Source organism: Oryctolagus cuniculus, chromosome X (assembly GCF_051225735.1).
Source record: "Oryctolagus cuniculus isolate XC-2025 breed Fujian yellow rabbit chromosome X, ASM5122573v1, whole genome shotgun sequence".
Classification (NCBI taxonomy): Eukaryota; Metazoa; Chordata; class Mammalia; order Lagomorpha; family Leporidae; genus Oryctolagus; species Oryctolagus cuniculus.
The window spans coordinates 35,936,924-35,963,060 of record NC_142888.1 but is presented as its reverse complement, the minus strand read 5'-3'; the positions used below and the strand labels follow the sequence as shown (position 1 = coordinate 35,963,060).

The window sequence follows — 26,137 nt, the reverse complement described above, 5'->3', positions numbered from 1 at the left end:
ACTACTTCACTCCCCATTTTAAGTTATTTTATTAATTTTTATTTGAGAAGGAGACAAGGAGGGAAAAGGGGAGAGAGGAATATTCCATCAGGTGATTCTCTCCACAGGTGTTCATATTAGCTGGAATGGGGTTGAAGCAAAAGCCAACAAAGAAGAAGTCAATCTAAATCTCCCATGTCCATAGCAGGAACCCAGTTATGGGAGCTATCACCACTGTCTCTGGGGGTTTGCATTACCTGGAAGCTGGAGTCAGGAGCAAGCGGCAGGTATCAAATCCAACTACACTCGTCTAGGACAAAGGTATCTTATTTGGCATGGTAATCACTAGGCCAAAATGTCTGTCTGGAACACCACTTAAATTATTCGCACTCATGTACTTTTATATGTCCTGAAAACTTCCTCCACAGCATTTATGAGTATGTGTCACAGGGATATATAAACTTCAGAGGGATCCTTTTTGAAACCTAGGTGTCTCCATCTCAGTGCAATCCGCATGGTGAAAGATAACATGACCTGCTTTATTCTCACTGCATATCCTGAGGGCCTAGTCCAGTGCTTACTACATAAGCAAATCACATTCTCAGAGACATTTGTAGGAGGAATGAATGAGCAAACTGAGAAATGAAATGGAAAGGATGGAAGAGCTGATAGAGGGACTGCAGGATCAGTGTATATACAAAAGCTCTCCCTGCAGGTACAGCACCACCTGACCCCGGGGCTGGGAAACAGACCCGGATGTGTGAGGGAGGGCAAAGGGCAGAAAGACAACCAGGGTGGAATATACAGAGGAGAAAAGGAAACTGAGAGAAGGATGGAGTTAAAATCAGATGGGGGACTGAAAACTGTAGGAAAGAGGAGCAATTTCTCTCTCTCTCTCTCTCTCTCTCTCTCTCTCTCTCTCTCTGCCATCTCGAGCTCCGTCATCTCTCAGTCTCTAGCTACGTCTGTGCAGAAAAAGAGAGGGAGGAGGCAGAGGAGATGAGGGAGAGATGGAGGACAGAGACAGGAGGCCAGCTACAAGGTGACAAGCAGAGGGTCAGCGCAGGAAGGAAGTAAAGGAGCCCCTCTCCTGAGCCTGTGCAGCGAGGAAGACACTGATTCACAAGTTCCCTCTTTTCTTCCCCTCACCACCAGATGTCAACATTTGCTATGGAAAACGAAAGGCACTGGCCCACAGGAAGGCAGCAAAGATCTCATTCCAGTCATCGCTGTTGGCAAAAAGCTAGTAGCTCAGATGTCAGCAGGGCGAAGCCTGAGGGAAAGAGAAAGGGGCAGAAAGGCACTCGTCATTCTGAAGCAAGCGTCGTTCTGGTGTCGGTGTGGGAAACACCGACGGGGAAGGTTGCAGACGGATGCCTGGGCTGCAGCTGAAGGGGGAAAGGAGGAAGCAGGGAGTCTACGGTATATCAGTGCACGGAGAACCATCCACGGTGGGGCACCGGGGAGACACTGAATCCTCCCGGGGACAAAGGGAAGAATTCCAGATGGCACGTGGCCCTCTGCTAGCCGTGGCCTTCATGACATCAAACCTGGAACATGAACTCCTGAGTTCAATCTCCCACGCCATGAGAGTGTCAGAGTCAGGGTCACTTGACTCCCAGGACGTTTTCGCAAGTGATGTAAGGGTAACGAGTGCCCAAAAAACCATCGTATTTTTCAGCACCAGTGTTTCTCAAGCGTGGGCCAGAATTGCCAGCTGAGGCTGACGGAGGCTCACGGGCAACAACCTGAGTATCAGAGAGCTCTATCCTGGAGGGCCACCTCCCAAACGGAAGCCACTGGAGCGCCCTCACCTTAGTCTGGTCACCAGCCCGTCCCTTTCCCTCTCCTGAGACAAGGGGTGGATCGCAGGGATGCAGTCTGGGTACCAATGGGCGTGCAGGCAGCAGGGCTGTGGCTGCACAATGTGATGTGTTGGGGGAGGACAGGGGCTGGGAGGAGCGTGGTGTCAACTTCCAAGGCTGTCATTTTGGTATTCCGGGGACACCAGCAGCCCTACGGCATCAAATACAGGCTTAACCAAGAGGCTGAGCAGCCCGCACAACGTCAGACTCCTTCCACGAAGGGCCATCAAGGAAAACTTCATCATCAAAGAAATTGTCTCATCTCCTGCCCCTTTCTGGGGGGAGGGGGTGAGGCCAGAGACGCTGCTCCCTGCGATGTCATGATGAGCTGTGGAGGATACTCTCACACTGTTAAGTCAGTAGTGGCTGAAAGAGCTGTGTCTAGGGCCAGCAGTGAGGTGTGTTGTCCATCTCCAGGTGACAGTAAAATGCCAGACACGTGAAGCACCATTGTCCATGTATGAGAAAAGACAGGCATTAAGGAGTCACGTGGCTGTCCTCGTGGGAGACGATGGGAAGTGGCCACATCTAGTTATGAGTGGGACACCTGAGGAATCTGAGCAGTCGGTGAGTTGGCCACGGGATGGCAGAGCAATCCGCACATGTCAAACGTCAAGCTCAAAGAACTGAGAAAGAAAATGAGTCCTCAGTGAGGACGCCCCGTTTGCTGAGAGGCCAGCTTGGGCACCTTAGCAAGGGCTTGCGGGAACTTGCGGTCGGTGAAAGAGCTCCTGAGGGAAAGAGAGTGGTGGGAGCGTTGCTGGCACTCGGAAAGCCTTGAGCGTCCACCCATCATCAGATCTCCCGGGTGCCCACAATCGTGCTTTTGCACTGGCACACGCGTGAGAAGTGACATGAACCCTGGTGGCATCGTGATTTGAAAGCAGAAAAGGCGGCAGATGCCATAGAGGCCAGACAGGAGCAAAAGTCACGGAGAATCCAAAGGAAGAAACATCTCCTTCTCCCTGGAAGCCATCGTTCAACACAGAAGTGCTTCCAACCTGTACGACACGAAGCCTCCTAGCTGGGTCTCCCGCATCTCCCACCTTACCCTTGGACCATCCCAGACACACTCCACAGAAAACGGAAGACTTATAAAAACAAATGTGTTGCTTAGAACCCTTAGCCATGCATATGACCACAGATGGGGACACTGCATTTCTGCCCTCTGGAGAATGGCAGGATCACACACCATGCGCTTTCCATGCACAGCGATGTGGAAACTTCTTAGACGCAAGCGTGGTGCCATGCATCGATCTTAAAAGCATGGATTTCAGTGAAAAGTTTGAAGAACTCTAATGCATACTAGGGCTACCAGCTGGGATGGCTTAACGTGCACCCAGTAGAGTTTTGCGGGTTTTGTTCTTTTTTCAGGTGGATGCACCTACAGCATATCAAGGTCTGCCCACGGGTCACTTTGGGAACTTTTCCTTGCGCAAACTGTAGATGAAGAGGAACCACAGGTACCATCCCACCTAAACACCTATAAATAAAACAAAACCACAGAATGCATTCTGTCATGGCTCCACCTACCATCCGGGACCGCAGGCAACCTGAGCAGGTGAGCCCTGACTGCCCAGTGCCCTGGCCCCAAGGTCTTGCCTGCCTAGAGCTCACGGGCAGCAGCACAGGGAGAGTGCACACGGAGTCTGAAGGGCAACCAGGGTGACGGACACAGCGTGGAGGATGCGGAGAGGCCAATGCGATGAGAATTTGCCAGGACTCCTGCAGGCGAGAGAGGCAGCTCGGGAGAGTTCGAGTGGTTGTCCGAGTACATGAGAAAGGGGGAATGGAGGTCTATGAATCCAGCTTTCCGCTGTGAGTCTTTGTGTGGCTAACGGTGGCACTTACTGGGCTTGTGAAGACGGCAGAGCAGCAAGAGAGATGGGGATGAGTGAGGGCGGGGGGGGGGGGGTTGAGGACACCCAGTGACCTCACACAGGCTGACTGCGAGGAGCCCCTCCGACATGCGACAAGAGCTGTCACCTAAGCAGTTGCACGCCTGCACTCCGTGCTCAGAAGTGCAGTGCTGCCTGCGGTTGCAGAGCCGGCGGTTACTCACAAAACCCTAGTTTTCAAGGCTTCTTTGACAGGGTCTGCACTTCCCCCACAGAGCACCTGTTACAGGCAAAGGGCCGAGAGATGCAGGCAGCTGACGGGGAGATTGACACGCAACAGCCGAGGAAAGCCACGGAGCCCAGTATGGTTGACATTGGCCTCTGAGAGTGAAACCTTGGGTCCCGCCATTCACCCGGGCAAGGCTGAGAGAAGACAATAGGTAAGAACCTGTAACGGATGTGCCGAAATGTCCAGGTTCCATTTGAGATGAGGCCACAGCGTGTTCTGTCTTTTACGGCGCGGGCTGCCACCCCAGAAGCAGCACCTCATATGTGCTGTTGGGGAGGACCCACTTGATGTGCTCTCCAGGCTGCACACTGAGGATCCAGCTCAGAGAAGTCGAGCGACTGAGTGGGCTCACACAGCCAGGGACAGACAGGGCACTCCACGGCTGGAATTCTGAAGCCAGCCCTGCCTGCTTCCAGAGGAACACAGCTGCCCCAGGCTCCAGCCCTGGAAGGAAGCAGGGCAAACATTGAACACTGGCGACACCACGAACCAGATGCCTGAGCCAGAGCCTGCCGTGCTCACACACACACACACACACACACACGCCTGATTGTCCCGGCCACTCCAGGAGGCACCTGGAAGGCCTTGAGAGCAGGGTGATGGTGTCAGTCTTGGGCAAAAGGCCTGACCTTGGGAGCAGAGAGTGCACCCCGAGGAGCAATGCCCAAACCTGCATACACCCCCATAGTACATACTGGTGGTGGGGCTGACCACAGGTGTGTCTTCCTGACCACAGAACAGGAGCGTGGGCCTCGGAGAAGACACACCTTGCTTGTTTGTGACAGATGTTGCAGTCAGGGAGAACACTCAGTCGGACGGAGCAGGGGAGGGTGCGTCATCTCCAGGCACCACTGGGAGAACACGAGCCCCAGGTGCAACATGTGCACTTTCTGTTGTGGCCTTGTGTGGTTCGTGCAAGGTGTCTGCACCTCAGCTTCTTGGTCTGTCAAACGGGGATGCAGTCATGCGTCCCCCAGGGCTGCTGTGAAAGGAAGGGGAGCTGCAGGTGCCGGGGTGACATTGAAAGCTGCATGCAGGGTAGCTGGGGAAGCAGGTGTCGCAAGCCTGACTGCGGGTAAAGAGCCGGAACAGGGAGGAGAACACAAAGGTGCACAGTGGGGAGGAAGCGAGAAGGGAAGTGGAGGGGACAGAGATGGACAGTGGAGTGGACAGAGATGGACAGTGGAGAGGAACAGAGATAAACAGTGGCGGGGACAGAGGAGGACAGTGGCGGGGACAGAGACGGACAGAGCAGGGGACAGACATGGACAGTGGAGGGGACAGAGAAGGACAAGGAAGTGGACAGAGATGGACAGTGGAGGGGACAAAGATGGACAGTGGGTAGGAACAAAGGAGGTCAGTGGAGGGGACAGAGGAGGTCAGTGGAAGGGACAACAGAAGAGACAGTGGAGGGGACAGAGGTGGATAGTGGAGGACAGATGTGGACAGTGGAGGGGACAGGGGACAGCGTAGGGGATGGAGACGGACAGCAGAGGCGACAGAGGAGGTCAGTGGGGGTGGACAGTGGAGGACAGTGGTGGGGTCAGAGATGGTCAGTAGAAGGGACAACAGAAGATAGTGGAGGGGACAAAGGAGGTCAGTGGGGGTGGACAGTGGAGGACAGTGGAGGGGACAGAGGAGGTAAGCCGAGGGAAACAGAGGTGGACACTGGACAGGAACAGAGGACATTGGCGGGAACAGAGCAGGACAGTGGAGGGGATGGAGGATGGCAGCAGAGGGGACGGAGATGGACCGTGGAGGGGACAGAGGGCAGTGGAGGGCACGGAGGAGGACAGTGGAGAAGACAAAGGAGGACAGTGGAGGGAAACAGGGCGGACATTGGAGGGGACAGAAGAGGCGGACAGAGGAGGTCAGCGGAGGGGACAGAGATGGACCGTGGAGGGACAGAGGACAGCGGAGGGGAACAGAATGGCGACTGCCACCCTCTGGCCATTGAAATTCCCTGACTCGGTGGGCTGAGGGTTCCCACGTGTTTCAGGTAGAGACCCTGCGGGAGCCGTCTCTAGCGCGGTCCACGGGGACGCGCTGGGGAGTGGGGCACAGGGCATCGCAGACTCGCCTCGGGCAGCGTGAGTGTGCGGGCAGGAGGACTGAGCGGACACGGGGCAAGGCAGGGAGATGGACACTAGGTGATGGGGAGGTGGAGCTGCGGCGCAGGGAGGGAGCTTGCGCGCCAGCGGCGGCAGCGTCAGGGCCGGGAAGAATCGCGCGGGAAGAAGAAACCCCCCACCCACCCGCGCCCCGACACGCACACCCGCCCACCCACCTGCGGGACCGCATGCGCACTGGGGAGCTGGAGGAAAGGGCTTTTGTTGGGAAAGCGGGCGGGCTGGAGGGGTCGGCGCATGCGCAGCCTGCCGAGCCGCGGGGGGTGCGCGGAGAAAAGGGGCGGGGTGGTCCGAGCTGCTGTGCTGGCAGCAGTAGGCGAGGGCGCGGCTGCGGGGTTCCTGGTGCTGAGGACGGACGCCATTGGAGCCCCAGGGAAGGTAGGGATCCAGCCCCAGGGCGCAGCGGGCCGGGGCGAGTGGAGGCTGACACGCGGCGCCCTCCCCGCGCGCCCTCCGTTCGGAGCGGAGTCCGAGCCCGAGGACGCAGAACCCGTTAGCCCCGAGGTCCACGCCGACGCCCCCGCCCCCGCGGCCGTCTCCGTCAGAGCCGGGCGCCGCGGTGCGAGCTTGGCCCCCGCCGAAGCCCGCGCTGCGACCCGGTCAGCAGCTCGAGCACTCGGAGCCCGGGGGCCCCACCCCCACCCCGGCGCGCCTAGATTACTCCAGCCCGGCTGACCGCCTGCCCCTTCCTGGAGAGCCAGTGCTGGGAGTCCAGAGCCGTCGCGCTCCATCCAGTTCCAGCCGCACCTGGGTGTCAGGCGCCCACCCCTTGCACCCCCTGGCGCTCCAGCGCGGGCCGGACCGAGACCGGAGTCCGCTGAGCCCCGCGCTGTGACCCAGCCAGAGGGTCCCCCGGGATCCAGTTTCCCGGAGCCTCCCGCTGCCCCCGCCTGTGTGCGCGTCCGCATCTGCCCTGCCCCCCCACCCCCGCCCCTACCTGGCCCCCTGCCCCAGCCTTCCCACTCTAGTCCTTTGTCCCCCACCACCACCACCAACTCCCACCCACCCCCACCCCCACCCCCTGTCTTGGCGAGTCCCCTTGGTGACTCTGGGGACCCAGCCCTATGGAGAGCCCCTTGCAAATCTAGCCCCTGGGAGGGGGAGGGGGCGGGGGCAGCGGGACTCCTGCACGCGGCTTTCAGGGTCCTCAAGTCCCCTCCGACGACGTCCTTAGCTTCTGGGCGAGGTCCCTGTCCCTGACCTCGTGGGCCCAGCACACACCCACCTCCATGCAGTACTGCCCACTAACCCGAGGATCGCCCGCCCTCCCTGGCCTCCTGGGAGATCTACTCCTGCCTGAGCCCAGCCCCTGCCCGCACAGCTGCCTCACCTCCCTGTCCTCCAACGCTGTGCCCTCACTCTGCTCCCCCTGGCACTCGCAGCATGGCCGAGGGAAGCTACAGCGTGCAGTCGGGGAGCTACGCTGTTGAAGACATGGAGGAAGGCAGAGGCGAGGCGGGCAGGGAGGAAGAGATGGTGGAAGGAAACGACTACGAAGAATTTGGTGCTTTTGGCGGCTATGGCGCCCTCACCAGCTTTGACATCCACCTGCTCAGAGCCTTCGGCAGCCTGGGGTCGGGCCTTCGCATCTTATCGGTGAGGCGCCCGGGCCTGGACACCTGCTTGTCCCCGGGAAGGAGGGCTGGCTGAAGGGGAGGGCCCGATGGCCAAGGCCAGCCTCCCCCACCCTCCCAGTGGCCAAGGCCAGCTCCCTGCCACCTTCCCGCGGGCGCTCAGAGGAAGGGGGCTGGGAAGGTCCTGGGGGTGGTCGGCACTGGCTTCTGGGAGGAGGCTGGCGGGCACAGCGAGGCCTGGGTGCAAGTGTGCCAGGCTACGTGCCTCCCTTCCCCTTCTCTCTGGCCTTGCAGAACGAGCCCTGGGAACTGGAAAACCCTGTGCTGGCCCAGACCCTGGTGGAGGCTTTGCAGCTGGACCCGGACACACTGGCCAATGAGACGGCCGCCCGTGCTGCCAACGTAGCCCGCTCTGCCGCCTCCAACCGAGCCGCTCGGGCTGCTGCCGCTGCCGCCCGCAGGTCCTTCAACCAGGTGATGGGGAACCACCGGCAGCCCACACCGCAGGCCTCGGGACGTGTGAGCCAGCCCGTGCCGGACGCCAGGGCCCCGGGGGCCGCCCCGGAAACACCTCCTGCTTCTCCGCAGATCTCCCCGCCGATGTCGGGCCCCAGCACGATGGCTGCCCCTGGGGCTCCGGCCGCCTCCTCCGCACCGTCGCCCGCTGCCTCCCAGGCCCAGGAGGCTGCTGCCGAGGGCCCCAGTGCGGCCCGCACATCCTCACAGGCCCCCAGTGCCGCCGAGACGGATGCCACCCGGGCCCCGACCGCCTTCCTGGGTCAGAATGACGTCTTTGATTTCACTCAGCCCGCAGGTGTCAGCGGCATGGCCTTCCCACGCCCCAAGAGGCCGGCCCCGGCCCAGGAAGCGGCCACAGAGGGCCCCAGCGATACGTCCGGGGGGCCCCAGGCTGCATCTGCCGGGGAGGTGGAAGCCACCCGGCCCAAGATGACCAAGTCTGGGAAGGCTCTGGCCAAGACTCGCTGGGTGGAGCCTCAGAACGTTGTGGCAGCAGCTGCGGCCAAGGCCAAGACGGCCACAAGCGCCCCTGAGCCTGAGGGTGCAGCTGCCAGCGCTCAGCACAGCGCTGATCCTTGGGCCAGGATGGGAGGCAAGAGGACAAAGAAGGTGAGGTCTGCCCTCCCCACACCCCATTCCCTGTGCTCTGGGCCCTCTGCTTTTGCTGCAGGTGCTGGTGCTCCCTGCCTCTCTTCCTCTCGCCCCTCCTCTCCTCGCCTCCTCTCCTCCCCGCCCCTCCCCCTGCGCCTTCCCTCCAGGGGCCCCCAGGCCTCAGGTCCCTGCTTCCCCAACCCCAGTCTGCTGAGCAGGTTCTGATGGGCCCCACTTCCTGCGCTCAGGACTGGTGGGAGAAGAGGCCAGCCCAGGGCCTGGCATTCAGAGAGCGCACAGCTCAACACATGTCAGGGGCCGCTTGCTGCGCTACTCTTGTGGCTGCTGCCCGCTGAGGGTGGGGCGTGGGCCAGGCGCTCGGGAACGGGCAGCCTGGCAGCCCTGCGTCTCTCCTCTGTGCAATGATGCAGTCCAAGCACCTGGACGAGGAACATGAGAGCAGCGAGGAGGAGAGAGAGCCTGTGGCGGTCCCACAGACCTGGAGAGCGTCACAGCCGCCCCTGCCGGCGCGGGCTCAGGTGGCCCCTCGGCCCCCGATGGCCGCCACGTCTCAGATCCCGTCCAGGCACGTCCTGTGCTTGCCCCCGCGCAACGTGACCCTTCTTCAGGAGAGGGTAAGGAGTCTGCGCACCCATCCCTGTATCCCCTCCTCTGCTGCGCCCGGGGCCAGTTCCCTGGGGACACCCTGCCTCGGCCTCACCTCGGGCTCTTCCTTCTTTAGGCAAACAAGTTGGTGAAATACCTGATGATCAAGGACTACAAGAAGATCCCCATCAAGCGCTCAGGTAGGCAGCCTGTGCCCTGGGCCAGCCCCGATGCTGGCCACCCCTCACTCGAGTGCCCTCCCCCCGCTGGCAGGCCTGGGCTGGGGCTGCCTTGCACGGGGGTCCTCCCTGCACTGCCCTCGGCAGAGTTGCCTGTGGGGGAGCAGCCCGGGCGCCTGCTGAGCCCGGCTGCTCTCTCCAACTCTGCCCTGCTGCAGACATGATGAAGGACGTCATCCGAGAATATGACGAGCACTTCCCCGAGATCATCGAGCGAGCCACCTACACTCTGGAGAAGGTGGGTCGGGCCTGGGAGCAGCTCCGGGACTTCAGAGCGCTGGCTGGCTCGGCCTGCCACACTGCCGGGCCCGTTGTAGTGATGCGACTACTGGAGGGACCTGTGGCCTCTGCTCCTGCCGGATTGCCTTGCATGGCAGGAAAACACGTGCCCCCTGCCCGGGCACCTCTCCCTGCTGCTCTCCCAGTGTCTCCCTGCCTCGTGAGGGGTGGGGGCTCCCCCGGGGCAGGCCCTGCCTGTCCTCTCTTCCCCCGACCCCACCTGCCCAGTGCTGCCCCTTGCCAAGGAAAAGCCCTACCTGGGCCTGAGCTGGCTGCCTACAGGGTGCCTGGCCTGGGGCTTCCATGTCACGCCCTGCTGCCTTCCCCTCGTAGAAGTTTGGGATCCACTTGAAGGAAATCGACAAGGAGGAGCACCTGTACATCCTCATATGCACGCGGGACTCTTCAGCTCGCCTCCTGGGAAAGTAAGAGAGAGACAAGGGGGCCCCTCCCCGCCTGCCCGTGTCCCCTGGGAGACATGGGACCCAGGTTCAGGTCCGCAGCCTAGCCCTCACGCACAGTCCTTGGTGCCCGGTGACTGCTGGGTCCAAGAGCAACAGCCTCCTGGGGTGCTGTGTTGGGGTACGGAGTGGCGGGAGTGGGCACACGCCCTGTACCGGCCCTGGGAGCTTAGAGGAAAGGGGCGGGAGTCTTCCTCCCCCACTCTGGCCCTGGCCGAGCGGAGCCTCCTGGAAGGGGCTCTTGTTGCTGAGAACGGTCCCAGCTCTAGGGAGGACAGGCGAGGCTTGCAGGTGTTTCTGCGCAGTGCCCTCTGCCGTGCGTCTGTTCCTTCCTCTGCGCGTCCTCCGCAGAGCCCAGGGGGTGAGTGGTCCTGCTCCAGTCTCAGGTGCAGGTGTGTCCCGTGGGAGCTGAGGTGGTGGGCCCTGAGAACAGCCGGGGAGAGTCTGCTGGAACCAGGACAGCTCGGGAGCCGGCTTGCGATCCCGGGGGCGTGTGGCCTGCGGACAGGATCCCTGTGTCTTTGCCCTCAGGACCAAGGACACCCCCAGGCTGAGTCTGCTCTTGGTGATCCTGGGCGTCATCTTCATGAACGGCAACCGCGCCAGCGAGGGTGAGTGGGCGGCCCTGCCGCCGGGAGGCTGGCCCTCGGTGCCCTCCTGGCACGCCAAAGCCTTTTCCTCGTCTCCCCTCACAGCTGTTCTCTGGGAGGCGCTCCGCAAGATGGGACTGCGCCCCGGGTACGATTGGCCTCTCGGCTCCTGCCCCCCTGTGCTGAATTCCTCCAGAAGAGATCCTGGGATTGCAATACCTGGTGGTCTGGTGCAGGGGAGGGGGCTCCCTGCACGAGGTAGGGGACAGGGGTCCTCAGCAGAGCGCGTGGTGACAGCTCCCGGCTGATCAGCCCCGTGTCTGTGCCGTCTCCAGCAGAGACGTCAGAGACCGAGTCGGGGCTCTCGGGCAGCACGCTCTTAGGGTACCCTGATAGGCAGCCACTGGCCCCTGCTGTGGGGCCGCGCCCCCGTGACACTGCCCTGTGGGCTGCAAGGCTCCTGCTCCCGCCAGGGAGTGCTGTGGCCCACGTGTGGGCACTGCCGCCATCGCCCCTCATGGGCTCCTTTGCTTGCCCTCAGGGTGAGGCACCCGTTCCTGGGCGATCTGAGGAAGCTCATCACCGATGACTTCGTGAAGCAGAAGTAAGTGTCGGCTGAGCCCACAGGTGACACTACACTACACGAGAGGGGTGGGGCCTCTGGCTGCCCGTGTCGGGGGCCTGTGGTGGAGAGTTCCCGTGGGCAGTAGAGCTCTGGGCCAGTCTGGGGGACAGGAGCAGACGTGGACTGAGATGCGGCAAGGGCTGCCACAGCACCGCCCTCTCCCTGTGCACCTGCCCCAAGGGCTCGCACAGGAGAGGGGCACTGAGCCAGGTAGCCTGAGCCAGCCCAGGCTGGGGAGGCCTAAACCCACTCTGCTGATTTTCAGGCCAGGGCTCACCCTCCTCATGGCCCTTGGACACTGTGGGAGTGGGCAGGGAGGCACTCACTGGGGCACGCACGTGCACAACACACCAGGGCCACAAACACGCACGCGCGCGCGCACACACATACACACAGTGACAGGAATTTCCAGTGTACCTGGGGACGCTGCTCCTGGCTATTTCTTCCTCTCGGGTAGGTTTGCACCTGGGGCCTTCCCAGGGTTCGGTCTGTCTGCACAGAAAACCCTGGTGGGGTAGGGCTGGGCTCAGAGCAGTGGGCGTGCAGGTGGCTCACCTGCCGAAAGGCAGCCAACAGGAATCGGGTCATGGCGAGGAGGGGCAGCGAACCTGTGGCCTCCCTAGGAGTTCGTGACCGCGCCTGTGCCTGCGCCTGTGCCTGCGGCGCTCTCGTGTGCCCCAGGGCAGTGCTGGTGTCAGAAGGCTCTGGAGGCCAGGGTCCAGGCAGGGAGTTAGGGAGGGAGCCAGGGGCTGGGGCTGCAGCAGGAGGAGCTGAGCTGCAGTGTATGGGTGGAAGGGGGGCCTGGGAGCTCATCACTTCAGCCACAAGGCCGCTGGACCAGAAGCCGAGCTCGTGTTGGCATCACCCTCAGGTACCTGGAGTACAAGAAGATCCCCAACAGCAGCCCCCCGGAGTATGAGTTCCTGTGGGGCCTGCGCGCCCGCCACGAGACCAGCAAGATGCGGGTGCTGAGATTCATCGCGCAGGTACGGGAGCCCCCCTGGCGGGTACCACCTCCCGAGAAAACAAGGGCTGAGCCTGCCTCCTTTCTCGTTCCCGGCCTCCGCCAAGTTTCTGGGGAGGAAGCCGAGGCCGAGAAAGGGTACAAGTACCTCCACGGAGCTCGCTGCAGCCGGGAGGATGAGGGGGCAGGGAAGTCCCCAGCCGGGCCACACAGCAGGAGCCCGAAGGCGGCCTTCTGCCCTGTGCTGGTTTTCGGGGGTCACTCGCTGCACCCTGGAGGGCGTGTGGCGGGCGGCGGCGCCCCTGTTACCGTGGCCTCTGTTTTGTGCCTCAGAACCAGAACCGAGACCCCCGGGAATGGAAGGCTCGCTTCCTGGAGGCCGTGGACGATGCCTTCAAGACGATGGACGTGGACATGGCCGAGGAGCACGCGCGGGCACAGCTGAGGGCCCAGATGAACATCGGCGACGAGGCTCTGGTCGGCCGCTGGAGCTGGGACGACATCCAGGCCGAGCTCCTGACCTGGGATGAGGACGGGGACTTTGGCGACGCCTGGGCCCGGATCCCCTTTGCCTTCTGGGCCCGCTACCACCAGTACATCCTGAACAGCAACCGTGCCAACAGGAGGGCCACGTGGCGAGCTGGCGTCAGCAGCGGCAGCAACGGCGGGGCCAGCACCAGCGTCCTAGATGGCCCCAGCACCAGCTCCACCATCCGGACCAGAAATGCCGCCCGGGTTGGCGCCAGCTTCTTCTCCTGGATCCAGTAAGATTTGTCGGGAGAGCAAGCAGGCTGTGCAGGAGCTGGGAGACCTTGGAGGGAGGCGCAGGGTGGGGGCCGCTGGCCCGGCGGTGAGCATGGGGAGAGGTGCAGGTGGGGTTGCCGACGTCCCGCGTGGTTTCCCGCGGCGGGCTCAGCGATCGCGCCCTTGTTCCCTGCGTTGACAGACACCGTTGATGGCCTGAGCCATCTTCCTCACCAAGCCGGAGTGCCGCCTCGGATTCCTTCTTAACACAGCCCTCCCGGCGGTGGCTTTCCCTGGGGGTCGGACGTGGCCTGCAAGACGAAGCTCTCCTCGCTGCTCCTGCTTTCTCGTGTGCTTTCTCTTGTGCTTTCATGTTTTTGGTATCAGTGTTACATTAAATTTGCAGAACGAACAGGGTCGCGTCCTCCTTTGCCCCGGGGGCGAGCCGCTTTAGGGGGCTGGCGAGTGAACACCCAGCCAGCCAGGCAGCGCCTCAGGGCTCTGTGTGATCAGCGACCCACCTGCAAAAAGGCCTGAGCATCGGGCTTGGGTGCAGGCAGGCGTGGCGGTGCGAGCGCCAGCTGCAGGGGGAGACCACAGGGTCTGAGAGGTCCCCACTCGGATGCCAGCAGTGTGTGTGCAGGACAGAGGGAGCTGAGGACTGAGGGCGGCAGCCCTGCCCACGGCAGGGGCAGACCCGGTGCGCAGGCCCTCACCAGGAGCCGCCTCCTGCACCTGGTGTTCCAGAACCTGTGCTCCTCTGGCCCACAGCAGTGCCCCGGGACGGGGTCCTCAGCATGGTGAGGCCGCGCTCCCCCAAGAGGCCCACCCTTCCGCGGGAAGAGGAGGAGTCAGGGCGCTGAAAGCACACACACTTCCTGCACAGCCACTGCCTCCCCCGTGGGCTCGGGAGCACTTCTTTCCCACAACCATGGCTCCCCAGTGACCTGAAGGCCAGGTCCTGCTGTGTTAAAGGCAGGGAACGCGGTGGGGTCTCACAGTGTGCATGTGGAAACGCTGCACGCCCAGGCAGCCTGGACTCCTGCGGAGGACTTGGAAGCAGGGAGGGCCGGGTCCAGGGAATTGCACCACAGTGGTCACTGCTCAGGGTCACAGAGACACAGAGGAGAAGGGGATGGTCCTGTAAGTGTGTCTGCCTCCCTCTCCACAAAAGACTCCCACCCCAGCCAGACCCAGCTGCTGCCCCTCCCTGGGCTGTACTCACTGAGAGGCCCAGGCGACAAGGCGTGCACAGGGCCCCAGCTCAGAAGGGATTCCGGTTTCCTCGGCCTTCTCAGCAAAGCCGATCTGACTTGTGGAGCCCCCGTGAGCGTGAGACTGCACAGAGCAGCCACCTGTGATGGCTGCCCGGTCCCTGACACGGGTTCTGGATGGTTCTGCAGCTCAATTGTTGGATCTGTGGGTGGACAGCAGGAGCGAGAGGAAGAAAGGAAGGGAGGCAGGGAGCACCCCTGAGGCTTGGGCTGTGGGAGAGACAAGGGATGCTGGGGACCACAGCCCTGCTGTGGGAACTGCACACACAGCAGGCAGGAACCCCTGGGACTCTGTGCACCCGGTGTGCCCGTGCCTTGCCCAGATTCAGTAGTGGGGGGCCTCATTATCAGCCACAGGTGTGAGATTGAGCACTGTGCAGAGGGCACTTGACATCACGGATTCATCTACAAAAGAGGAGGAAGCAGCACTCAGGGTGCTGGGCAGGCACCCCCTCCACAGGCCTCCAGGCTTACTGAGGGTCTCGCGGAAGACCCTCCCCCTCTTGTCTGCAGGAGGGAGCACTGAGAGCCGCAGTGGGGGAGGGCAGAGCAGGAGCAAGGGGGCTCTGAGGAAGGGCAGCGACGGGGGGGGGGGGCGGGCCATAGGAGGGTCAGGCGTGGCCACAGGGAGGCAGGCGCCTCCTCACTCAGGGCTGACAGGAAAGCGGGTATACACACACACACACACACACACACACACAGAGAGAGAGAGAGAGAGAGAGAGAGAGAGAGAGAGAGAGAGAGATTTCCAAAGGAATAACCAGGATCCACAGTTCCTGTCAAAAAGGGTTTCCTGGGACCCTTGGGAGCCCCAGGGTCCGTGGGACGTGTGCGTGGCTCTTGACCGAGCCCACAGCCTTCTCCCAGGCCAGGCCAGGCCCTCGCCCTCTCAACTCCTCAGCACTTGTTGGAGGACACAGCAGTCATCTCACTTGCTTCCAGGACACGACGGTCACACCTGAGGCTCCCCTGACCCTTCGTGAACAATTTCTTGTCTGGGCCGATGTCCCCCTTTGCCTGCAGCCCTGAGGGAGGCAGTCCTGGGCCGCCCGTCCCATGGATCAGGAGACTGCAGACCCCCTCCTGAAGTCACACAGCAGGAAGTGGCTGCACAGGGACCAGACCCCAGGAGGCTCCCTGGTCAGGATGCAGGCTCAGGGCCCCACCTCCCTTCACTGACCCTGAACAGCACCGCTGGCTGCTTCCCCACCCCTGAGGATCATCCTGAGCTTTCCAGCCTGCCCCCCAGCCCAGCCTCCTGGGACACCAGGTTGGGCCTCCATCCTGCTCCTCCCCCACTTGGTCCTCATTGTCCTCGACCCTGGGCGAGGGCTCTTGGCGCACAGTCTCCCTGCTTCCTCACTGCTGCCCCTGGGTTCCGTATGTCCACGATGTGCATGTGAGGAGCAGACTCAGAGAAGCGCCTGAGGTCTGGGACCCAGCCACGCCACCGCCTCTGCTAATGAGCTTCATCCATCCCCGCCTTCCCTTGGCCCTGTGTACCTTCTCTCTATGTGCACTGTCCCCTCATGAATGGCAGGATTACCTCGGTAGTAACTGGCAAGTAGCATTCTTCCTGTAGATTACACACGTTTCCTTTGTCAGGTGTACCCACTACAACTGTTCTCACAGTCGTCCATGGTCTGCCTGTGCGTTTGTTCGTGGTGAAGAGCAGGGTTTCTCCATCTGATGGAACTTGGTCCACATTATCTGGTCTCTCTCTGGTCTATCTGATGTCAGTCTTTCGGAGCTGATACCATTTGCCTTGAGCAATGGCACCAAGATTGTCCTGCGTTGATTTCCGGAACTTTCACATTGTGGGCTTTGTTTGACACTCAGGTTCTTACCAAGTGTCAGAACTTTGAGACTGTGCCCGCTATCTTTTCTGGGCACAGTGGAAGGACACTAGACACCAACACCAGAAGGGAAATGGGAAAGTTCACAACTGTGGGCAAATGAAACAACAGCCTCTTAAATAAGCAAGCAATGGGTCAAAGAACAAACCCAAAGGGATGTGACAAGACAGCTTGAGAAACAAGCAGAAACAGAGACACAGCCTGCCACAACTTAGGGGCGGAAGGAAAGCGGCACCGCGGTATTAGGGATGGAGTTACGGCAGTCATTGCTTGCCTGGAAGAGAAGAGATCTCGAATCCAAACCCTCAACACGTTACAGGAACTAGAAAAGGAAGAGCAGCCCTGACCTGGTGTTGGCAGAAGGAAGGGAGTTACAAACACTAGAGCAGAATGAAGCACAACAGAGCGCAGAGAGAGCTCAGAGGAAATCCATGAGATGAGCTGCATGTTCAGAAACGGCCGACGGCAGGAGAGACCCTTCAGTACATCAGCTAAGAAAAGGGATGAAGGGCCCCAGCGACTGAAGTCACATGAAAGAGTGGACAGCTCAACGGGTGTGGCGCATGGAAAGCCGTTCTGAGAGAAACGATGAACCATTCGTAGCAACAAATCGCACTGCCTGGCAGAAACGGTCAGATTCGAGAAACAGATACAAAGGAGAGGGAGTGAGTCGAGAAGCAATAAAGCATCCACAGGGACCCTTCGTGAGGAGGGAGACCGAAGCCACAACCACAGTCCTGCCAACCGTGCAAAGCCCAAGACTAGCTGGCCGCACTGGCAAAGTCCACAAAACATTTAAACAGCAATGAGCAGCCATCGGCAGCAACCTCTTCCCAAGGTGAAGCGGAGGGAATCCTTGCCACTCGTGTGACGAGGCCAGCATCACCTGGATCCAACGTCAGACCACGAGGAAAGAAAACAACAGAGCAATCTACTGAAAGACTGCCGATGAAAAACCACTCACCCAAACGGCAGCACTCCGAGTTCAACATTACAGTCAAAAGCCTAGGGCCTTATGCGGTCCATTCGTGTAAGAAGGTTTCACAGAAAGCAAGGGCAGAAAGCTCTTGATCATCCCAATGCATGCAGTGCAGGGATCCGAAAGAAAAAATGCAACACCTTTCAAGATTGAAAGAAAACAAACTTAGCCAAGCAGGAGCAGAAGGAAACTACTTCAACATATTAAGAGGCATTCTTGAAAATCACAAGTGGCCGGCGCTGCAGCTCACTAGGCTTCTAGTCCCGGTCGGGGCGCCAGATTCTGTCCCGGTTGCTCCTCTTCCAGGCCAGCTCTCTGCTGTGGCCCGGGAGTGCAGTGGAGGATGGCCCCTGTCCTTGGGCCCTGCACGCGCTTGGGAGACCAGGAGGAAGCACCTGGCTCCTGGCTTCAGATCAGTGCATCGCGCCGGCCACAACACGCCGGCCATAGTGGCCACTTAGGGGTGAACCAATGGAAAAAGGAAGACCTTTCTCTCTGTCTCTCTCTCTCTGCCTCTCTCTCACTGTCTAACTCTGCCTGTCAAAAAAAAAAAAGAAAGAAAGAAAGAAAGAAAGTCACATGTGGACACCACTCCATGGGTAACTGTGAAAGCTTTTCCTCTGTGATCAGGAGCAAAGCAAGGAGACCTGCATCTACCACATGTTCTCAACATCCTGCTGGAAGCTCTAGACAGGGCAATTAGGAAGGAGAATGAAAGAAAGGTAGTTTCCAATACGCCTTTATGTTAAGAAATATCCCATTAAACAACGCATCACTCTAAGAGTGAAATAGACTGTGAATTGTATAGTAGGGAAAACCTGAATGGGCTGTATCACATCTTCAAGAGATAGAAAATGAACAATCCACGTCTCTCCCTCACATGTTTAGGAGAGAGACTTCATCTTAAACCTAGAGAGAGCAGATGAAGGGAAGCAGAGAACAACTACCGAGTAGTCAAAGGCAGGATGACGCAGCCAAAAGTCGGCTCTTCGTAAAGAGAACGCCTTCCACACATGCCGTGGGTTGGCCCGGAGGAAAAGTGGGAAAGCAGGAAAGCACCCCAATGGAAACAGTAAGGACCTCATCCATCAGAATGACCAGCACCTTTATGCTGAGCAGCTTGGAGATTTGGGCGTCAGGTGCAGGCTGGAACTCGGCACGGCATGATAAGACAGAAACAATCTACACAGCGAATGTTCTTGCAAGGAGAAGAGGTGTGGAATCTGAGGGAAAGAGCCGCAGCAGCACCGACAGCAGAACAACCCGCGGACACAGATGATGCCCAGAAAGGTCGCAGGTGGAAAGCACAGGACTGTCTGTCAGAGAGCACAGAGGGAAACGTCTTGACCAAAGCATCAGCCACACACATCCAACTCTCTTCTAAAAACAAAAGTACAACAGAAAGGAGTCAAGAGCATTCTAGAGTGGCTCCATGGTGGGAATTTTTTGTATTCCACAGAGGCAATGTGTCAAGGGGGAAAATATATGATGTTCCTTATAGAAGCAGAAAAATGCTGATTTTTGGAAAATGAACATCCACTTACGATGAAGCATCTTAGCGAACTAGGAGTGAACAGGAACTGTGGTATACACACACACACACACACACATACACTAACACACACATATTTATACATACACACCTGTATAAAGGGATCAAATTTCATGTCCCCCGTATGTCCGCCACCCCCTCCCCCAGGGCCTTCTTAAGGGGGCTGTCTCAATCCCATGAGCGTATCTGCTGAAAGCCTGTATAAACCATGGCACTTCACTGCAACTCTGAAAGCCTTCCCCTGAGTGTGCATGGCCACTGTCACCACTTCCAGGGCCGTGGGCGAAGTAAAATCACAGACGTGCTTCACCAAGTCTGTCTTCAATGCGCATGTGCGTTCCCCAGAGACACACGTGTGCACACGCCCCATGGGCTGCCTGGCCTTCTCCAGCACCGGGAAACCCTGAACCGCCCAGGAGAAGTTGAGCCCGTACATCAGCACAGCCAGAAGCTGTGGTGTGTTCTTGTCGGGGACAAACCACTCGCTACCGAAACCATGAGCTAGTTATACCCTGCACCGACCCGAATAGTAGCAAAGGGAACACCCAGTCCTGAATCAAAGCTGCATTGGAAGAACCCTGTGTGAGGAGGCATTGTGTTACACACACAGAGGGCTCAGGGAGGCAAAGCTACACTGCTCAAGTCCTAACCTGGTGGGATGTGCTGTGGCAGCACACACGAGTGCCTGATCAGGGCCCCAGTGTGCTGTAAGGGGGTCGGTGGCACACCATCTCCTAACCCGAGCGTGTAGACGTCTACAATGTGACGGCTCACTAAGCAGTTCATTCACGTTCTGTCACTTCCCTTGTTGTATTGTAGTCCACAAAGGTTGCATAAGGGTATTACCAGGGCTAGAATCCCAGGAGGGTGCACACACGCAAGTGAATCTTTGGTGACCTGTGTATTCTCTGCACACAAGGCCACACATCTAGAACTGAATTACAGAGATCTCTAGAAAACCCCTCATATGTTTGTAAATGGAGAACTATCCTACAGGCGACCCCTGGCTGTGAGGGAAAGAAATCATAGTGAAAACAGGAATTATTTTGGACTCAGAGAGAAATCTTGAATGGACTTTTGCCAGCTGATTCCACTGTGTCTTGTCTTTTGCATTTGCAAGATTTATATATTTATTTGAAAGGCTGAACGAGAGAGAGAGAGAGAGAGAGAGAGAGAGATTGATTCTATCTGCTGGTCCTATGTCCTAATGGCCACAATGGCCACGGCTGGGCCAAGCTGAAGCCAGGAACCTGGAACTTCATCCGGGCCTCCCATGTGGGTGGCAGGCACCCAAGCACTTGGAGCATCCTCTGCTTCTTTCCTAGGTGCATATCAGGAAGCTGGATCAGAAGCACAGCAGACCAGACCAGAACAGGTGCAGTGATATGGGACACAGGTGACGCAGGCCGCATCTTCCCCAACTGCTCCACAAGCAGTGTTCGGTCTCGGGTCTTGAGGTCAGATTAGCCAAGGAAGAATCTGTTGCATATGTCTGCTGCATTCCAGACACCAAACTGCAGACGAAGCTAGCGATTGAAGATTTCTCTAGACATCAACGGATGTCCCTATGTTTGCTTGGATTGGGGCCTTCAACAGAGCCTGTAGCTGCAAAGCCCTTACATGGACTGGTCAGCCTGTGCCAGTGAGAAAATCTGTGCTCACACCCCAGCGTTGGGGGAGAGCGATTGCCCGGCTTTGGGGAGTGGAGACGGGATCCGGTGTGGCAATGAGTCTTAACACACCTGTGGAATTCCCTGCCCCACCAGTACCCTCAACCTGCAGCAGTCCTTTCAATGGCAACCTGTCAGACACGTCCAGCGGTTGGCAAGAGCACCTTGGAGAAAGAAGGCTGCTCTTGGGCCTCCCCACTGCTGGTTTAATTGCAAGCTCTCTAATACCAACCAAGTCGGCCATGCTTCATCCACCTCCTTCCCACCTTCTAACATTATGTCGGTGCCCTCTCCTCACCTGTCCTTTTGTCTTTATGGACTTAATCCTCCAGGAAGAATCCGTACAGCAAATGGGGGGAAGGAGGAGAGGGCAGAAGTGAGGCTGAGGGCGCGAATGGGTGGCTGACGCCCATGAACAAGGGTGCCCCTGGGGAAGGCCTGGGCGGGACAGAGTCATCAAGAAGCTGAAACTGCTCCTGGCTCCCCCTTGGCCTGGTGCTGAGTCCGATGGCAGGGGCCGGGCATTTGCTTGGAGCCCAAGTTCCCAGCTGATGGTGCTGGGCCTTGCCAGTGCTATGGGGCTGGAAAGGCCAGAGGAAGACAGGCGCCCCTGTAGTGAGAGGGAAGGGAGCTGGGAGAAGAGGCCTTGGGCGTGCAGGATGGGAAAGCGGCCAAGGGCAGTGAGGTTGCCCACGGAGCCCTTCACTGCCTAACCGGGCGTCCTTTACCCCACACGCTACACCTGCTGTCGGTTACATGCGATGCGGCAGTTGCATCTGTCAGTGATCCCATGGTGTGCTGCCCCAGCAAAGGAGGCAGGGTGAGAGGAAGACAAAGCTCAGGGGCCAGGAGCCAGGAGCAGGAGAGGAGGAGGCAGTGGAGCCGGAAGGAGAAAGGAAGGAGGCAGTGAGGGGCCTGGGCAAGCTGCACGGTGAGGCCGGATGGAGTGCGGACCTGGGCAGAGCGCAGGTGAGGCTGATGCCGGAGGTGGGGTGAGGTGGGAGGGGAGGCGCAAGGGCAGGGGATCCGAGAGCAAAGAGAAGGCGTAAGGTCTGAGGTTCTCCCTCTCTCCAGTTGGAGAGGGTCGAAGCCAGGCAGTGTAATCAGGGAGCAAGGACTGAGAGCAGCGGACAGGGGAGACCGGCCAGTAGGGGCAGAGCATGGGGGATGGGATCTGCCAGGTCTCTGGGGCCCTCCCCTGCCTCTGGTCCAAGGGCCTTCTCATTCCAAGTAGGGCCTGGTGCTGCCCCTGAGGGCTGGCTTGCGGGGTATAGGGGGGGTGGATTGGGAAAACCAAGAATGAGGGGTGCATGTGGCCATCTGCCCTGCTTCATCCCCCACCTCAGAGCCTTCTCTCCAAAGAGGGGCCCTTGTCTAGCTACAGGCTCCACCTGCCAGCCCAGGCTGCGTCCCTCCCTCCCTTTCTCTGCCAGGGGCTTCCCACAAGCAAGCTGGATGAAGGGCACTGCTCCTCCTGGGTCCTCTAACGCCAAGATTCTTCCTGACTCCCAAGGCTCTTCACAGTCACACACGCACACACACACACAATCTCACACACACACACACACACACACACACAAAACTATGCCTGTTAGAACACCATGGGCAGCCAGTGTGATGCTACCATCTCTGCTCAGGTGAAGCATGTCAGAGAGAGCGAGAGCGAGCGAGAGAGAGCGAGTGAGAGAGAGGGAGAAGGAGCGAGATTAATCCAGGGATCAATACATCTGCAGAGGTTGTGCATTCTTTCGCTGTGAGTGCTTGGCTACAATCTCATCCCCCAGGAGCCTTCATTTCAAGGACCCAGTCTGCTTTTCTCCCACAGTCCAATGAATGCATCAGCCACTCAGTTTCTGTTCCCATGGCAACTGGGACTAATGGCCTAGGGACTAGGATGAGACAAAGAAAAAGCAAAGAAACCTGCCTGCTCTCTTCCTTGAGGCACACCAGCCTCTGTTCAGCGATAAATAGGAAATTCTATTTAGTTCTGGTGTGCCCTCCCCTCCCCTCCCCGCTTGGGGGAGGACAGTAGAAAGGTACAAGGATCCAAGAAGGATCCAGCTGTTCTGTACCTACACCAAGTGCCTTAGTGGCTTGGAGACCCAGGCTTCTTTGTCCCCTGGATACTTTCTTACAGTTTGCTCTATCTCCAAATGCTGCCTGTGCAATCCAGCATCCTGCTCCCCTCGCCTCCCCTGCACTGTTCCCATCCCCTAGACTCCACTGTGTTGTGGGAACCTTCCTGCCGCCCCAGTTTCATTCTACACAGCTCAGTTCCAGCCCAGCTTCAGATGTGCTGCCCCCAGAACACTTCCAGGGTCTTCACTCGTGCTTCCCACAGGGCAGGCTCCTTCTCTTCTCCTCTGTGTCTGTGCCAGGGGGACTTCCGCCCAAAGCATGGGTCTGGATTATAGGGCTGCCCCACTCCTATTTTATTTCAGATCTGGTCAGCTTCTGACAAGGGAGTTTTCTGCTAGTTTCTTTGTTTTGCAAAGCTACCCAATTTATGAGGAGCCTGTTCCCTGCCTTTTTTTTAATTAGTAGCCAACTGCCTTCTTTTATTGTCTTCCACTTTCAGGGCTAGACACTCAGGGTCCCAGGCCTCATGTGAACGCTCCCAGAGCATAAATTCATGAGGAAAGACAACAGAGATGCTCGCTAAAGTCCCCATATTCCATTCTCATTGTTCCCATTAACCCAGAATGTCCCTGGGAGTCTATTTGTGCTGGAATACTTTCATTTCCTGGAAACCATACAGCCTCCATGTCCCAGGTCTTGGAATTCCTTAGTCCAAAAACCCAAGTGTCCTTATCTTCATTCCATCTGGGCATCCCATATCCACAGTTGTGTCCCACACTGGGAGGGACCACACCCAGTGCTATTCATCTCAAGACCTACAGAGTCTTTATTTGACATCCATTGTGTTTTTGGAAAGAGACTTGTCTCTTAGGTACTCCTAAGTACCCATCTGCTAGTGACTGATCTGTGTTTCACATCTATATCTGGGAGCCCACTCCACATGGCTGTTCAAATCTGTTTGGATGGCCAAGAACAGTTTGCATTGGAGAAGGACTAAAAAGTAATGGTAATGCAAGGAAAGGAATGTCTCAAGTGATGGTCCTACTCCTTAAAAGCCCCACCCCTCACTCACATGGCAGAAGATTATATGTAACAGACTTCAGTAAAAGGTGAAAAGTTACTAGAAGAAATTATTATGTGAAATAAAAGTACTAGGAAGTCATAGCTAAATATAAATTTTCCTACAATCTAAGGTGAATCATCCATCCCCTGTTCCCCACAAAACAGTTATGACCTTCTGGAGAGAGTCCCATTTGAGTTCATCTCTGTCTTGAAGACTGCACAGAAGATATTCCCTTTTATTGATGTCCTTCATTGCAGGGATTTGCTTTAAAAAAAGAACAGGAATTATCCATTTCATCACCTCCTTGTGAATGTACACACACACACACACACACCAGGAGACTATGAATGGCATACCATAATATCTAACTAATGCATTTCTCACCATCTGAATTTGTCAGCCTAGATTAACCTTTATTACTCAGTCTGGACATCATGGACTTTACATCGCCTCATCCTCTGGCCATCTTTGCCTTGTCAATGCCTCATTTTCATCTACAGCCATCCACAGTCATTGAGGCTGTCTGCACGTTTTTAACTAGGAGTATGAAGCGTGGAGCTCATGGGTCATAATTTTAACAAAGCCAGCACAACCAGTTGCTTGAGGCTTTACTTCCCACCATAAAGATTTTAACTCCTTTAAGCAAGCACTGTTTCTTCTATATTTTCAGATTTTTCCTTCTCTAGTGGTTATTTCCATCAGTGCACAATTATGTTCCACCATTATTCACCTTAAACAAATTGTTGCCCTAGATGGCACTTCCCTACTAGTGATTATTCCACATACCTGCTGTCTTTTCTGAAAGAACTTTTTTGATGAGTTTTCTGCTTGGGTAAATCACTTCCTGATCTATCTCCATTGTCTTCTATCCATGCTCTTTTTCATGGTGTTCAATAACTGTCATGATATGATATCAAAATACAGTTCTCCTTCTTTCTTACTATACATTTATCATTGAATATGCTGACCAATTCTTCCTTATTGAAATGTTCTGGATTCCATGAAGCTGTCCTCCTTTGGCCTTCTTCCTTCTGATATGGATCCCATTTTTTGTCATTGATTCCTCTTCCTATAAATTCTTCTGTGTGTTGGGAGTTACTTGAAGTTGTGGCCATGGGCTCTAGTTTCCTCCTTTTCTACACTTTCTAAGAAACTTCTTCTGTTTTTATGAATGTAAATAACACCTATGTGCTTTTTTTAAAAGATTTATTTTATTTATTTGAAAGACAGAGTTACAGAGAGAGGTAGAGACAGACAGAAGGTCTTCTATCTGCTGGTTCACTCCCCAGATGGCTGCAACAGCCGGAGCTGTGCCAATCTGAAGCCAGGAGCCAGGAGCTTCCTCCAGGTCTCCCACATGGATGCAGGGGCCCAAGGACTTGGGCCATCTTCTACTGCCCTCCCAGGCCATAGCAGAGAGCTGGATTGGAAGAGGAGCAGCCGGGACTAGAACCAGCACCCATATGGGATGCTGGTGCTTCAGGCCAGGGCATTAACCTGCTACACCACAGCACTGGCACCCACCTATGTTTCAATGTTGGTTAAAAAAATCTTGTTGAATATTTTAATAGGGATTGATACTATCTCTGTAGATCAACTTTTGGATTATTACCATTATATGAATATTACACATTTTGTTTACCATTCATCAGTTGATGGACATTTGGATTGTTTCCATTTTTTTGGTTATTATGAATGAAACTGTAAAGGACACTATTGTACAGGTTTTTACTTGACATTTTTCTTTCAATTCATTAGGTAGATATCCAGAATGAAATTAACTTTTGAGAAACTACTAAACATTTTTCAAAACTGATCCATTTTAGAATCCAAGCAAAAATGTATTAAAATTCCAATATCTCCACATTCTCACCAACATTTATTGATGTCCATCTTTTTAATCTCAACCATCCTAGTGAGAAGCAAGTGGTATGTCAATGTGATTTTTTAAAGATTTATTCATTCATTTGAAAGTCAGAATCAGAGAAGGGGGAAAGATCTTCCATCTTCTGGTTCACTCCCCAAATGATCACAACGTTTAGGGGTGAGCCAGGCTGAAGCAAGGAGCCAGGAGCTTCATCTATGTCTCCTACGTGGGTTCAGGGCCCAAACATTTGGGCCATCTTCCTCTGCTTTCTGAGATGCATTAACAGGGAGCTGGATTGGAAGTGGAGCAGCTAGAACTCGAACCAGTTCCCATATGAGATTCTGCAGGCATTGGCTTTACCCATTATGTTATAGTGCCAACCCTCTCAATGTGGCTTTGATTTTCATTTCCTTAATGACTAATTATATTGAGCATCTTTATAAACAGTCTTCCTATCCACGAATAAGGAACTTCTTTAAATTTATTTATGTCTTCTTTATTTTCT

General features: G+C 56.9%; 1 protein-coding gene across 2 annotated transcripts; it reads left to right on the top strand.

Moving 5' to 3' along the window:
* Positions 1-6,335: 6,335 nt before the first annotated feature.
* LOC100358476 (melanoma-associated antigen D4) lies at positions 6,336-13,704 on the top strand. 2 transcript variants are annotated; one of them, XM_070066765.2, is made up of 13 exons: positions 6,336-6,478; positions 7,483-7,696; positions 7,969-8,802; positions 9,216-9,419; positions 9,527-9,590; positions 9,788-9,867; positions 10,242-10,333; positions 10,901-10,980; positions 11,065-11,107; positions 11,501-11,563; positions 12,456-12,570; positions 12,882-13,312; positions 13,495-13,704. In XM_070066765.2, exons 2-13 carry the CDS (start codon positions 7,484-7,486, stop codon positions 13,502-13,504), a joined length of 2,229 nt encoding a protein of 742 aa, XP_069922866.2. In that variant the 5' UTR covers positions 6,336-6,478; position 7,483; the 3' UTR covers positions 13,505-13,704. The 2 variants fall into 2 exon arrangements, with proteins under 2 accessions (XP_069922866.2, XP_089180381.1); XM_089324255.1 differs by lacking the exon at positions 13,495-13,704 and having other exon boundaries at positions 6,339-6,478; positions 12,882-13,316.
* The last annotated feature ends 12,433 nt before the right edge of the window (positions 13,705-26,137 follow it).